General features: G+C 26.1%; 1 protein-coding gene across 6 annotated transcripts in view; it reads right to left on the bottom strand.

Annotated features, from left to right (window-relative positions):
* Positions 1 to 706: 706 nt before the first annotated feature.
* The window catches only part of LOC107444682 (uncharacterized), a 165,219-nt gene continuing 148,982 nt past the window's right edge, over positions 707 to 16,943 (bottom strand). For 3 of the 6 annotated variants that reach the window (XM_016058907.4, XM_071184849.2, XM_071184848.2), the window contains exons 4-15: positions 15,482 to 15,587; positions 10,824 to 10,924; positions 10,231 to 10,389; positions 9,990 to 10,083; positions 9,612 to 9,675; positions 9,197 to 9,343; positions 8,259 to 8,395; positions 6,069 to 6,343; positions 5,520 to 5,577; positions 4,755 to 4,969; positions 3,614 to 3,822; positions 707 to 2,637 (exon numbers count right to left, since the gene is read on the bottom strand). In XM_016058907.4, the coding sequence (XP_015914393.2) occupies positions 2,436 to 2,637; positions 3,614 to 3,822; positions 4,755 to 4,969; positions 5,520 to 5,577; positions 6,069 to 6,343; positions 8,259 to 8,395; positions 9,197 to 9,343; positions 9,612 to 9,675; positions 9,990 to 10,083; positions 10,231 to 10,389; positions 10,824 to 10,924; positions 15,482 to 15,587 (1,767 nt within the window). In that variant the 3' untranslated portion in view covers positions 707 to 2,435. Of the gene's footprint in view, positions 2,638 to 3,613; positions 3,823 to 4,754; positions 4,970 to 5,519; positions 5,578 to 6,068; positions 6,344 to 8,258; positions 8,399 to 9,196; positions 9,344 to 9,611; positions 9,676 to 9,989; positions 10,084 to 10,230; positions 10,390 to 10,823; positions 10,925 to 15,481; positions 15,588 to 16,943 lie in introns of all 6 variants that reach the window. The other 3 variants (XM_016058902.4, XM_016058916.5, XM_016058910.5) reach the window with 1 other exon arrangement.

Here is a 16,943-nt window from a genome sequence, read left to right on the forward strand (position 1 = left end):
ATAACAAATAAAATTTTTTTTAATTTATTATGAATTGGAATTTTAGAGGCCAGATTCAATAAGCTTTGTTTTGAAATAAGAACAAAATACAAGTAAAATACAAATCATACATAAAACTATCTTTATCAAACGAGGACAAAACTTAAATAATAATAAAAGAAAAATAAAACTGAACTAAAATTTTTCTACAGGAACCAAAAAAAAAAAATTCATGTACAATCTTTGATTTTATGTAGGACTATGACTTTAGTCTTATTTATAGGAATGAAGAACGTAATATAAAACTAAAAAATAAGCAAGATTTTGATCAGAAATATTAAAAGAATTATCATACTTAAATAGATAGCAGTTCTCTTAGCACCCTATATGGTGATATCACAATATTAGGAACGTTAACATAGTAAGAAGAGGCACTGCTTCTAATATACTAATTAAATAAGGTGTAATTCAGGTAAATGAATTTTTATAGAAGTACAGATAGTTTAAATAATTAAGATTTCATAAAATACATAACACTGCTTTTACGTATGTTTGAAAGCTAGAAAGGGATAATATAAGATAAGGTAGAAAAAAAATGTATTACAGAATCACATCGACAAATTGATCTTTTAAATTTATTTTTAAAATGAAATTTTGAAGAAATATTGTTATATTAGTTAATTATTTAATAAACATTAAGATGTATATTTTTTAATATTAATCATTATTTTTTTTATACTTTTTTTAAAATAAATTATGATTTTTCAATTACATTAGATAATATTGTTCACCAAAAAATGAAAAATAATCGATTAGTTTTTAAATTTAAATGATTGATAAGATAATTTATCCACCTAATAAATCTGTTTTATTACCCCTTTTAAGCAATCAACATGAATTATTGCATAGTTGAAAACTATTTCAAAAACGTTCAATTTCATTTCGTTAATCTTTCATTCAGCCATTTTCACTCTCACAGCTTGTGCATGTGAACTTAATAGCCCTAGCTATAGCGTTCCAATAATCCTCAAATGTTATAGAGGCACTTTTGCTCTAAAACTTAAAAATGATAATCATATATAAATATATTATGAACGTATATGCAAATACTAACTATAAACTTTTGTACAACTCTCAATTAAGATCAATATTTAATTATTTGAGTAAAATCAATTAACTTCAAACATTAAATAATAAAATACGCATTTTTTTTACGAATTGCTTTTTTTCAGTAGCACATTTTCAATTTTCAAACACATATGAAATACATCAACGTAACATTAAAAAAAAGTAACATAAATGAATTTATGACAGGCATGGACAAATTTTCAAAGTACAATGAAATTATCAGGCTAGTTTTCTCTTCACAAACAATTACTTAAAACTAATCATGAAACTGTTTAAATTACATGAGATAAAACCCAAGACAGTCTTATATTATAAGCTCTTAATATATTTGAAAACTGTTACTTCAATCAAAAAAATTGTCTTAAAATATGAGGAATTTCTTACAAGCATTAAAGTCCACGCCAAAAAAAAAGACAAAGAAAATATAAATCTGAATATGGACAGTTATGTGCAGTAATGATATGCTAAAATGTATGAAACTTTGAACTATAAAAATGTGAAAATGCAACTCAACTCTAAATGGCAAGAAATTGATCAAATCAAAGTTGTGCAATTAATCATCTCAACTTAAGACAAATGTTTAAATTCAAACAAATGATTTACTACCTTATGAAACATGCACTAAACATATAAGTAATTTAAAAGAAATGCATTGATGAATGCACCTTGACTGAAGCATGTAACATATGTGCTTGTACTTAAATGGTTAGAAATGTATTTCCATCATTTAAATCGTTTCATAATAAAGAACGTTTTGTTCTTAATATCACAATTAAACTGTCCTTATTTTCAACATCTTCCTCCTCTCTTTAATCTTGGGCCTTCCACATAATTGTTATTCATTTGGCACTAGAGTACAAATATCTTCTAATAATATTTATCAATTTGTTCATAACTTATATACAGTAAAATGTTAAAAGAGACTCACATAATGGCTAGATATCAAAATATGTTCATATTACGTTCACTCGGTGAACACATCATCCAAAAATGAGCACGTTTTGTACTCTTTCTAGAACAAAAATGCACTTCTTCTCCGAGGGAGAGCAGCCCTCTGTTTAGGTACTTATTTACCCTAATGCAGAAACTGATATTTTAAATATCCAGACATTTATACTGCATAATATATATATATATAAATCTGTATTGATATAAATGGATTTATTTATAATATATCAGTTAACTTCAGATTTGCGTTTGTCCAAAGGAGTCTATGACTTGGAAAAGAGTGCAATTTGTTTTATTCCTTTAAGAATAAAAGGAATTATTTTTCAAAAAATGAGAATGTTTCGGTGGTCACGTGGTTGATGATATATGTGGTTAATACACTATTTAGGTCTCCGGGCGTATCTCAGCACTGCATAACCCAGCAGTCGGAATATGACCAGAAACGCTAAGAGAATGAGTGTGTTCGCCCACATTGGCAGTGATGGGCCGTGCTGGTTGACAATATGGTCAGCTGGAATGTACACTGTAGAGTTCGTATTACTGTTACGGCAAATTTCGAATAAGGAATTTTCTTCAGCGCACCTGTGAAGGAAAAGTACAACATTAGCAGTCTGTATATATTGAATTAGTAGATAATTAAATTTGTTGATGATACAATTTTGTAAAAAATTATTATTCAGTAAGAAATACACCTAATAAAGTATACTCTCGTGATTTCTGGATTCCTATTTGAGATTTTTTTTTTAATTTGACCACACATTTTCTTAAATTTTTTTTTCTTTATAAATATTAGGAATACAACATTTCTTAATACGTAATATCAGAAGAAAACTTCTGTGATGAAACAAGTACAAATAAAAAAAAGTTTCTATTATAAATTTAAAATTTATATATATATATATATTTATATATATATACATATACACAATTACATATTTATAAAATATATATAGAATTAGATATTTTAACATAATTTATTTTAGCAATCGTTTTGAAAGTTAATGTTAAATGAATTTTTTAAAATTATACAAAGGAATAAAATTACAAGCAATTCAGTTCAAGAATGTTGTGACTTCCTCACTTGCTTTCTTTAGTTTTTCTTATTTACACGACAAAACGAACAATTAAATTATGTTTGTCAAAATTTATTAAAATGTCTCTGTTGGTTTTGAGACTAAGAGTTCGTTTTTCAAAACTGTTATTGACTTTAAAACATCGTTTTTAAATCTCTTCAAATTCAAAATTAAATGAAAAATGCAGAAGCAACATAATGTATATGAAAAGCAGAATTTTTTTTACTACATTACTATTTTTAATTTTAAATAAGTACAACTGTGAAAAGAATATAAATTTTGATTCATAATGACGTCTAATATTTTTGTATGCTATATTTAAATATGATAAAACATATCTTCATAAAATTTTTTATTTATTTGTAAAATGATGGCTACAATAAATTTTTATTTTTTTCAACTGCAAGTTCTATAATTAAAGTATTAGATCTCATAAAACAAGTTCTCTTTCAAAGAAGTTTTACAACTTGTGAAGATTTATTTACCTCATGGGGGGTCCTCCACCAAATTCAATCATCTGCATATTTTGGTAGGCATAATGAACCATGGAGAAATACTGTAACCATTTCAACCAATATGGAATAGAAGATACATAATATCCTCCAAATAGCATGGTTGAAAGAGAGTAGAGAGCAGAAACTGTGATGGATACTTGGAGATCAACACAAGCAGCACCAATAAAAAGTCCCACACTCTGATAAAAAAAGAAATTAAAAATTATAATTTAGAAAACAAACTAATTGTAAAATATACTACACAAATACAATTAAATTCATTGGAATTTAATTAGTTTTAAACTTGCCTTTTAAAGTTGTTTTTTCCTACTGATAAAAATCCCACATTAATTATTAATATTTTAACATTAGTTTCAATAGTTCAGTCAGTTTACAGTAATTATTATATTTATAGAATATCTCATTACATCATATTTAAGCCATATAACATGTATTAACACAAAAAAAATTGAAAATGTGTAAAATGCTGTCTCATTTTCAAAAAAAAAAATTTTTTTTGTTTGTATTAAAATCCTTTTCTTACTTTGAAATGTTTTTTCAATATAAAGCATTTAAAGGAACTAGCACTTAATTAATTTTTTTGAAAGGCAATAAATACTCTAACAATAATATTCTTAACAATTTAACATTCAATTACTTCAATATTTCACACATAGGTAACTTTTTGTATCAAATAATAATTTACAAAAAAATAAGTGTCAAGTTTTTCTGGATATGGTAATATTTGTATTTAAATATAGACATCATCAATCACATTTGATGAAATTATCAGTAATAACTGTATTGGGGCTGTGTAAATGCAATTGGATTCCAATTAAATTTCAATTACATTTGACAGCAATTTTATGGCAAATATCTCCATTGCTAAGACTTAAAAAATTCATACATGATTAAACTCTGCTGTACAGTATGTGTGTGCAAACAATCAATAATATTAGAAAGTAAAGCTTTTGGAATACTTTTTTCACACATAATGTAAGAAATATGCAAAACTGTTTCTCAGTTTTATTCATAAAAAAAAGACTTTATAACATTAATCGAATACAATTTCAGTCACAGCGGTATTAAAAATAAACATTTAGAAAAATGTTATAAAATGAAGATTTATTACCTGTGATACTATTGTGCTAAGTAAGAGGAAGCCCCAGAGACTGAAAAATGTTTGAGCATTGTGAGCTCCAAGCAAGAGGTATGAGATCACATGAAAAACTGTTGGCAGTGTCATAACTAATGGCAGTTCACCTATCATTTTTGCTATGTAATAGGCAGATAATCTATAAGCTCCAGATGCTCTCTCTTTGTTAATAACTTCTCTCTCAGGGGGAACTGAAAAATAAAAACAAACATTAATTATAATAAAAAGGCTCTATTTAATGTATTTTGTTTCATATTAATATTAATTTAAAATAACTAGCAAGGCCTATTATGCATAAGGAAAATAATGCAATGAATTAAATACATAAGAAATATTTTTATACATTTATTTAACCAATAATTAGCTTAATTAATTTGAGAGAAGTATAATAAAAAGATCTTTTTAAGTGAAACAAAAGATATGAAAATACATTCCTAATGAATGCTTAAAAGTACAATGCAAATTTAACTTTATCAATATAAATCTCTAAAGTTACATGTTAATATATTTTTCACAGAATATTAAAAAAAACATTTAGAATTTATTATTCTACCAAATTGATATTTATACAATTATTATATTATAGAGTGTTAAATGATTATGATCACATTGAAATTGACTAATGCTAATAGTCTATTTGCTACATTAAAGCTTTAAGTATTAGTTGATTGCAAATTGGAATAGATACCTTTAATAATTTAATAATATTACAATGGAAAACTTAGTTGTAATCATACTTACAAGAAACTAAAGCTCCAAAAAGTGCAAACAACATCCAATATGTAGTTCCAAAAAATATCTGCAAATAAGCAAAACATAATGACATTTTAAAAAATGTACTGAAAGTTTTAAAAAAATAATCAAGTATTTATTGTATAATTAAATATATCATTCATAACTGCCAACTTTTACGCTCTATTTTTCTCAGTGATGTCAAAATTAAACATTGATTTAAACATACATAATTATGTTTCGATTTGTCTTGAATTAAGCACACAATTAAATATATAATGGTGAGGCTGTAAACTTTTACACTTTTTACAATCCATTTTTCTCAGCAGTAGCACAATTTAACACAAAATTAAACATAAGTATACATAAATCATGACTATCAATTATTATTTTGTAAATGCGGACATTTTTCTTCTTCTTTTTTTTTCTTCCTTTTTTTCGGGTTTTTTTAAAAAAAGAGATAAATTTGAATACTTTAGTAGTTATTTCACAGCCACTATCAAAATTTTTAAAAAAAGCTGACAGTTATGATAAACAAGAGAATGTTATTTCCCTTACCCATCCTCTAATGTCCACAATGGATGATTCAACTCTTGGTACTTGGAACCATAAAAGACCACAGAGAATTCCCAATGCAAAGGTTTGAACCCAGTTCAGTTTGGAAAGCATTCTGGATCGAGCTTCAACAAAGTTGCGCTTTGTGAGAACTTTTAGTTGCGTGGTAAAACATGTCGGCCATTTTCTCTCCTCATTCAGGTCTACCTCGCTACTAAAAGTAGAACTAGCTGCTTCCGACCAAGAAGACCTACCGGAATCATCGTCATCTCTGGATTCTATTACAAAGAAAAATTTTTATTTAAATTAAAAAAGTCAAATTTGATTGCTTAACTGAAAATTCAGAATTACTACATCAAATACATAACCATTTTTTAAAAGTGTAATGAAATATTAGATAAATTATAGCTACTGAATTCATGCAAAATATTCTAGCTACAAAATTATTTGGAAAAATATTACTTAGTAACAAAATATATTTTATTATAAATTGTTTAAATAATTATATTTTCATTTATTGTAATGCTCAATTTAAAAAATTTTTGAATTAAAGAATAGATGATCTTCATAAATATTTAGTCAAAGTGCTTTTTGACAAAACTGCACAGTTTTCAGAATGATTTTCTTTTTTTTCTTATACTTAGTGCATTTGTAAATTTAAAGACATCATCAATGGCTCTAAATTATCAGAATTTAGAGACATAATGTAACTTAAAAAGAATGACGTCATTTTTCATGCAAACGTGTCTAAACAAACTATTTGCAAAATAATAACATATTAAAATAAAAATAGCGTACTCCTAAAATACAAGTTTACTTTTATAATTTAAAACATAACTAATCGATCACAATTCGACAAAACTGCACAGTTTTCAAATTTGATTGTTTATAAAATCTGAACAAACGTTAGACAATTAAGAGGTTTAGGTCGACTTCGAAATCATTAAGTCAATCATCATGCCAATGTGCTATCATAAAAATTTTAAAAGAAATTCCTTTCTACAAAATAATACAATTAGAAAGAAATTATTTTTATAAGTTAAAGAAGTCGTTCATTATATGAGATAAACAAATTTTATATCTCTACACATAATAAAATGTAAAAAAATAATTAGATCATAAATATAATAAAGAAAAGGTGTAAAATATGAATTGAAACTTAATTAGTCAGTATTATAATAATGTATTTAGAGTAAACATTTTCTAACATAATTGAAGAAAATGTAAAATAATTTTAAATAAATTCAGATTAATTCTTCACCTTACTTAATCAAGGAAATAATTGTAGAAATAAATAAATTTTAAAAAACTTAAAATTAATTTTATTTTTTACTATAATCCATATGATTCCCATATTCCTTCTGATGCACTCTACCTTCATCAGTTCCACACAGTAAAGAAATATGCGACTCTTATTTTATACACTTATCTGCTTGTAAAACAAAACATGCTCTATTTTAATAAAACAGCCACAAATACAAGCAAAAGAAGAAGAAAAATTAAAAGCAACATGCAATAAAGAAAAAGAATTCAAACTTAACAAAATAAAACAAACAATGCGAATGAACAACATGAGCACCAATAAAAAATTTTTAAAGAAAAGAGAATAAGCAAGCATTGCAAAATTAAAAAATAATAATAAAAGCAGCTGCCTATTTATCAGGAAAAAAATTAATATAAATTATTTGTAAGGGTGCTATGGAGTGAATACTTACATTGGTTAGGATTTGGGCAAAATAAACATATATTTACACAACAAAATTATTTTATCATTAATGATTAGTACTAGATACTTGATTATCAATGACTCATTTAGGAAAACTGTTCAGTTTTGTGTGAAAATTTAGTTTAAAAAAACTTACATTTAAATTACTTGAATTGTGTTTTGAAAAGTTCTTAACATTTTAAGAAAATAATAATAGAAAACTAATACCAATTACCGAAATTAATTCCTAAAATTTGAAAACTATTTATTTAAAAATGATTCTAACATAAGAATAAATCGATATAAACTTCACATAAATGAAAAATATAACTCAAAGTAAAAGTTAAAATATTCTTTTATTACTCATATTTCAAATAAGAATATAATTAATTAAACGCAAAGAATTTTATTTTTTATACACAAATGCAAGAAAAAATTAATATAAAACATTTGAAGAATGAATTATAATATAAAAACATTTTCCTTACCAACTTTACTGTAAACTGTTTGTAGTTTTTTATCTGAATCAATAACAACTCTCAATTCAACTGGTTGGTTGTGATCCATTGATTCTTCAGACATATTCCACAGAGAATGGTTACATGGCTCACAATTTTCTTCATTTCTGCTGGGAATATTTTGTTAGAAATACAAACGAACAACTAACATTTCATTAAAAACTGTCAGAAAATATAATTTGTAATAACGCTTAATAAATAAATGTTAAAATAAATGTAATGATAAATAAAAAAAATTAATGTGATTATAAATATATGTTAAAAAATGCATAATTGATTATGAATATAGTGAAGTAAATGTGTAATGATTAATGATACATTTAGTAATAAATAAATATTAAAAATGCATAATTGATTATAAATATAGTAAGAAATAAAACAAGTTAAAATGATAATAAATTTAATGAATAAATGTTAAAAAAATTTACAATTGATTAAAAACATAGTGATGAATAAAAAAAAATAAATATGATGGTAAATTTAATAAATAACTGTTAAAATATAATTGATATCAAATATAGTGATAAATAAAACAAATAAATGTGGATGATGAATGTAATAAATAACTGTAAAAATATGTATAATTAATGATGAATGTAATAATATAATCAATAAATAGATTTAAAGGCAAATAAATAATAAATGCGAGGATAAATTTAATACATACGTAATAATAGTTTTACAAACAATTAATTGTTAAATTTATTAATTACATGTAATTATAAACTAAACAAAAAATATCAATAAATAAGTTTAATAATAAATGCTTTAAATAAATAATATTAATGACATATTCAACAAAACACTGTAAGGTTAACTAAAAAATAAATGCTCTAATAAATATAATATATACTTATAAATGTTATGATAAATTCGATATTAAAGTCATGATAAAGTGTTTAAATTACCTGTGGTTCATACCGGGCCACATTTGCCTATGGCATTGAATGCATTCAACTGACTTTCCATTTCCATCATATGGGGGAGATGAGTCAATGACAACTGATGGGCAATAGAAATCTTCTTGCAATTCTTTGGGGTATTCAGGGTCTTTCCTAAAATTTAAATTTGATGTTAAGATTTTTTCAAATTACTATAATAATGAAGAAATTTATTTAACTTCAATTTTAATATAAATAAAATTTCAATTTTAATTTTTCAATTTTTTCAAAATTAATATATTTTATTAAGAAAAACATTTAAAGTTTGATTATATTTTATGTGATTTAATGAAAAATACGAATAGTTTTCGATTCGATAATAATTTAAATATGTTCATACAATAATTTAGTAAGCGAATATTAGAGATTTAAAAAAAATTACTTTTGTTCAATAGCTGCATGAATAATCTTTTCTTGAACATCTGTAGTTTTCTTCACTTGTTCCACTGCAATAAAAAATTCCATTCATATTTTAATCAGCATACAAACATTATGTTAAAAAAATATTATTAAAAAAAAGGTAATTAAATTTTCAGTAAAAAAGTGACAATTAACAATTGTCAAAAGTTGACAATTAACAATTACTAAATGAACAGCTTCAAAATATTATTATGGATTAAGAGTAATGAAAGCATATTATTTTTAACAATAACATTAAAAATTTTAGATGGTGTTCAGAAACTTAATTTCCAATTCAAAACTCATTGCTTTGCTATGCAAGTTACAGAAATATAAATTTTGATTTGTAAAGAATACGTACTTATAAAATCTGCAGGGTTGTAGTGAGCAGAAATTTGCATTCCCAAGCGGGTAAAAAAGTCAACCACTTTTCCAGCTTCTCCAAAGTAAGCAACCTTAAGAGATATAAATAAAAATTATTGTAGTATTCAGAAATATATAAATAAAATTAAAAAGAATGTTGAAAAAATTTTACATCTTACATGAATATATATATATAAAAGTATATATATTTATGTAGTAAAATAAAACAATATACCCACCTGACCATTGCAGAGCAACAGTAATTTATCAAACATGTAAAAGATTTGACTGGACGGCTGATGAACAGTTACAACCAATGATTTGTTTTCAGCTGTTAACCTTTTCAGGGAAACCATCAAAGAATGTGCTGTACAAGAATCAAGGCCTGAGGTAGGTTCCTGAAATGAAATAAACATGACATTAGAAAAGCATAAGAATGTTGTATTAAAATTGTTATCAAGTTTAAAAACTAGACCAGTTTAAAAAGGAGACAATGTTTAAAAAAAATTATAATGATACAAAAATGATTTTAATGTATTTAATCATCGATTGTTTTTGAGCCTGGTAATCATCAAATCTTTTGTCAAAAATTACACTAAATTTAAAATAAATATTAAAAAAAAATACTGACTATTATGAATTTCTGACACGATTGACGATTAAAATGATTAAGGAATATCTAAGTAAAAATTGCATTTATTTAAAGAAAAGAGTGCAGGAATAAAGTAAAAAGCAACTATAATTCAAATTAATTAAGCTTGGAATATTAAACACAGCAAAATATATTTATTTCATAAATCATTTCAAAGAGTAATCAAAAGAATTTTCTTACATCGAGAAGCATAAGTGAGGGGTTTTGTAACAGCTCACAGGCTATATTTGCTCTCTTCTTTTCTCCTCCTGATAATCCTCTTTTTAACATATCACCAATAACTATAAAAAAAAATCACAATACTTAGTAATTGACATAATTCATAGAGAGACATAGAGAAATTTTTTTTTATGAAAATTGTGTAAGTTAGTTTACTACCACTGATAATTTTATTTCGCACAAAGTTCAAAAATTGTAGGGTATGGCCAAAATGAGGTTATCACTTCTTCATTCATTTAATTGGAATATAATTAAATAATGATGGAATATAACAATATATATGGAGAGAATTCATGGATATATGGAATATAACAATATATATGAATGGATAAATTCATGGATAGATGGAATATAACCATACATATGGAACAAAAGAAATTAACTTAATTACATAAATTAAACCTGAAGTGTGATTGGCAATATATATGAATGGATAAATTCATGGATAGATGGAATATAACCATACATATGGAACAAAAGAATTTAACTTAATTACATAAATTAAACCTGAAGTGTTATCAACAACATATATGAATGGATAAATTCATGGATAGATGGAATATAACCATACATATGGAACAAAAGAAATTAACTTAATTACATAAATTAAACCTGAAGTGTGATTAACAATATATATGAATGAATAAATTCATGGATAGATGGAATATAACCATATATATGGAACAAAAGAAATTAACTTAATTACATAAATTAAACCTGAAGTGTGATTAACAACATGTATGAATGGATAAATTCATGGATAGATGGAATATAACCATATATATGAAACAAAAGAAATTAACTTAATTACTTAAATTAAACCTGAAGTGTGATTAAGAATGTCAAAAAAATCTCTCCTTGTGAGACAAAAAAGAAATAGTCTAAAATAAAAGAAAAGGAGGCGAGAACAAAAAAAAAAAAAAAAAAACATTTGAGAAAATGAGTTACGTTATCACAAATGAAAGCAATCTATTTGTAGAAACATTCAAGCTGTTTGTCAGCCGGTGCAACAATGAAATATCGCTAATTACTCTTTAGACATCAATTTTTATTTAAACTGTTTCAATCAGATGTAGACACTATGTGTTTTGGGGATAGGCCAAAAAAACAGAAGGAAATAACCTGAGGGTTATTTCTTCACTCACTCTCAGTCTAAAAACATACTAACCTTTCCTCTCCCAGAATTCAAGATCGCAAACTTGGATCAAGTCATCGCAGTCAAGGGGAGTCCATTTTTTATAAAGTTTCTAGTTATCAACCTTATTTTCGAATTACAATCGGACTTCTATTAAAGAGATTTTCTATTTTGCAATTTTTTTCTTCGAGGAACCAAGAACATTTTGTAAATTTCTTCGTAAAATAACTTCCAAGTATCGAGTGAGTTTTCTAATTAACGAACGATTTTTTTTTAGATCTTATTTCCCAAAATATTTCGAAACATTTCAAACTTGTTAACGCATTTGATGGGGAAATATTAATTTTCGCAGTCACTTAACTTTTAGAGAAAGCAGTATATCCTTTCCTGTTTGCATTTCATGCAAGAATCCATGCCAAAAAGCAATTTACGAGAAAGCCTAACAGAAATTTCTAAAGCATGGAACTATGATGTTACAGATCGCACTATTTGTACACCTATCATTAAAAAATAGGAAGTAAAATCAACTGAGTCTATTAAGATTAATTTCACATTTTAAGAGGCACATTAACAATTTAATTGCATAATCTAGTCAGCTCACTATCGAGTAAATTGAATAATATTATTAGCTATTATTCAGATTTATTACACATCTTAAATATTAATTATACGATATTTTATTATTATAGCTATTTAAAAACTATTTTTACAGCAAAAATCGAACACAATAAATTGAATGAACAATGCATTGCTTAGTATCATTAAAATTTAAAGTATAATTGCTACTGTTAGGCAAATATGTTGTTACAAATTTTCAAATAAATGAATAGGCATATTCAATAATAATTTCTTTTAAATAAAACAACAACAAAAAATGTCATTAAGGTCGTTAAGGCATGAGTAAATGCATGGTAAAGCATCTGGAATTCAAAACGCCTAAAAAGAAAAAACATTAATCAAATGTCGCCAAAAACGTTTAAAATAAGGGAAATGGGTAGTTGGGTTGAACAAGTTGAAACCAGTAACCAAAACGTGTTTGACCCAAAAACCTTGGCCTGAAAACTTGGATTCAAATACATGCAGAAGCAGAAAAGAAACAAAGAAAAGGCGACACCCGCGTTGGCTTAGCTGTAGGGCTTAGAAACACAGCCTTGGAAAAAAGGATTTGTAATACGCCAGGGAATATAACGAAGATGGCTTTAACGAAATTGCAGCGGTCATTCACACTGCATAAAAGAAGAAAAAGAGTAATTTTTTGTTTCTTCTTGCGGTTTTATGATACGCCTTAGGGAAGATTTTTCTTGGAACTGTGAACAGCATTAAACGACACCAGCATGCGTGATGATAACTAGAATTCAAAAAGTTTTAACTAGCAAATAATTTGAATATTAGTAATGCCACGCTAATCAAAAGAAGGCCCAGTTGTATGGTTCAATATATTTAGGTGCTGAAAAAGATTTTTTTTTACCTTTGAATTATGAATATTTTATCTGCAGTATGCATTAAAATTTGATTTTGTATAAAATACTGCAAAGAAAGAGAGACAGAACGCACTGTCACATTATTTTATATCTTATGTGTATATTAGATTTAGTGAATAGTGTTAATCTATATTTTTTTAGCAAATAACCTTAAAATACTCTTATTTTTATCTAACCTTAAAATACTCTTATTTTTATTTTAAGTGTGTCTTATTTTTAGGAGTTTTATATTTTAATATATTGCAACTCCGCACAACTGAAATATTCGCGAAAATTGTATTTGGGAATAATGTTTAATATGCAATAATTAGTTTACTTTGGTCTTAGAAAATGCATCGTACCTTTTTATGTTTAGAAAGAGCAAGCATCGAGAAATGTCAAAGGTAAAACCATAGAATGTTAATCAATATCCGAAAAGCAATCCGATAGGCAAACAGAATATAAAACTAGGAAAAATTAGCTTTCGCTACTGGAAACAATAACACGAGAATCACGGATTCCCGCCACTGCTCTAGAACAAAGCAAGCACGTGCCTCAGTATGCATTCTCAATCCATAAATTTAAAAATGTCGGATAAATAGAAACCTTTGATTATAGGCTATAGAGCAATAAGGAGTTTGGTCAATATTAGAAGAGTTAAAACGGAACAACCACCTAACCTATTTACTCCAATCTTTTATTTCTTGAGAACAACTGGCCGTTATAGCTGACCTTGAACCCAGTATGAAGAAGCTGTCTACACTATTCCATCTTTATCCCTATAAGTTGCAGAGACTAGTTCTTAGAAGGAAAGAATATCTAATATGGACATTTCTGGCGCCTTGAACTCTACAGGGAAGGTCTTTTTTTATTACCTAGTACCACTACACCAGCATTCAAAGAATTCGGGCACAGTATTCTTGTCACTAGGACACACACACACAATCAAATTTCTTTCAAACACAATCACAGCTTCCAAAACACTTTTTTTTATATTTATTTTCCACAAAGAAATGATATATTTTCTAGCTCACGATGTCAGGTGGAATAGAGGAAAATCACAAATGAAAAAAAAATCCATTGTAATCGCGTGCTGTGTTTAATTTATGGTGACAGATTTTTTTCAGCAACTAAGAATACACTATTAAATGTACAGAATAAAACTTATTAAAAATGTGAAAGAAAGAGCGGCAGCAGAATAAAGAGACGTAACATATGAATGAAAGAGCTGATGTTTAACTCAGTTTAAAGTTAAGTATTGTATCAGTGAAACAGCCTACGCTAGTTTATTGTCTAATAGAGTCATTATAGTAGGTTGACAACTAATCAGCCAAATCGAATCACAATTTATAAATGGTAGAATTAACAACTTGTTTAAAATGAATAATTGAAATTAAATGATAAAATTCAATAACTATTAGAAGTGCTTTACACTGGGAAAAATTAAAGTGAATAAAAAAATTAAAAGTGCCAATGTAAGTAAAAGTTGTTGTTTCTAATGACCCTTGGACAAACCTAACTTAACAGCCATTTAAAGCATAAAACAATATTCTGCTAAAAGTGGTGAAACTGTGCGAAAGTAAGATTTTCCAAGTAGGGAACGAAAGTAAGAAACTAGAAGTAAACAAAGATCGAAGCCATGACGACAGTAGAATTGCACACAAAGGTTCCAATAGAAAAAAAACTTTCAACCCTTCCATCACTTCTGACGAAGTAACGCGTGGGGTTTTTCCCCGCAGCGCAGCAAGACGAATAAATTTAGATTCACGACTCTTATTATTCATGCGGTTATATTCATGAAAATTCTTGATTGAATTATTCTTGAATTATCTTTTCATTTAGTACTTTTTGATTATCTGCTTTAGTATTTTCGGATTTTCAAAAAAGCTGAAAGACAGTGTTCAGTTTAAAAAAAAAATATAATTGATACGAAAATAATACCATCAAAACTTACAATAATATTTTCCCTAGCTATGAATTGTTAATATAGGAGGAGGGAAATATATAGAGAAAAATTAACTTACTAGTGTCTTGGCAAGATCTGAGATCCAGTATGTCTATGATGCATTCCACATGTCGCATCTTTTCTGAATAAGACATGGTATCAGGTAATCGCAAAAGTGCAGAATACTGTAAGAGGAGAAAAATGTAACAGTTTTAATAAATGTTATTTCACTTTTTAATTAAAAAAAAAGAATGGTCACCCCATAAAGGCATACTTTTATAGGAAAAAAATAGTTTTTGAAAGAAAATTGAATTATTATTATGAAATACGGCATAATTATTATTACTTTTTCAAAAAATAGCATTAGCTATTAATGTTATTATTATTAATTGCATAGATTTTAAATAGCCTGACATACTAGAAAAGTTCAATTAATAAGTTATCAACAATTAGCATAGTGCATTTTCAAATCTAAAAATAGATTACAATCTAAACATTAAAGTTATTAAAATTATAATGTAGTATAGAAAACTACATTATTGCTATATTTTTCCAGAACAATCCCTAAACTAAAATCATCATTTAACTTAAAATAATAACAAATAGTCATTTCAAGAATCCTATCAATTACAGATAAATAAGAAAGATTAATAAGTAAAGTTAATTAAGATGCATATGAATCAATGATTTAAAAAAAAGTATCTAGAATTTCAAGAAACAAATTCATTTTCACATGCATAAAAAACCATTTAAATTATATTTTTTTAAGATTTTTTTTTTTATTTTTTTGCTGATTATGAAAGCGGAAACCATTCATAGAGGAATAATTGATTTTATCTTCAACTTTTTTTTATGACGACGGCTAGATTGTAAAGCCTCGTTTAACATTCAAATAGGCTTAGCTAATCAAATCAAATCACAACCGTAAAGATTTCTGATAAAAGTAAATGTCCTCAACTGATAATTTATGAGTAACACGTTTTAACCGTACACATTAAATAGTCTATAACTGTGAAAAGTATATCCTCTTTATAGTTTGAAAATTGGATTTAATACAGACTTTTTTTTTGCAATTATCATAAGTATTTTGCTCATTTTGGTAATATATTTTTCGGGAACGGATGAAAAAACTTCGGAAACATTTTACAATACTCCGACGAAAGTTTAAATAAGATTTCTTTAGTCGTTTCTAAATACAGTTACATTTTAACGTTTAAACGCTGTAACTCAGTAGTATCAGATGTGTGATTTAATGAAATCATTTATATATATCAAAGCTTAACCCCGTTCCGCTCCCGTCAGGGGGGCATCCAGGGAAGTGATTTAATGAAATCTAAGCTGCTACAATATATTATTGATTATATTGTAACTATAATTAAAAAGTAATTACAAATTAAATTTTTAAATCACCTTATCTGTAATTAAAATTTTAACATTTTATAGCCTACTCATTACCACTATAGACACTATATCATGCATATAATTATATATCATATATTTTAATATTCATAAATCATCACATTTTATACACATTCTTTTGG

The sequence above is a fragment of the Parasteatoda tepidariorum genome, chromosome 5, assembly GCF_982258835.1.
Source record: "Parasteatoda tepidariorum strain Cologne lab strain chromosome 5, Ptep-v5.0, whole genome shotgun sequence".
Lineage (NCBI taxonomy): Eukaryota > Metazoa > Arthropoda > Arachnida > Araneae > Theridiidae > Parasteatoda > Parasteatoda tepidariorum.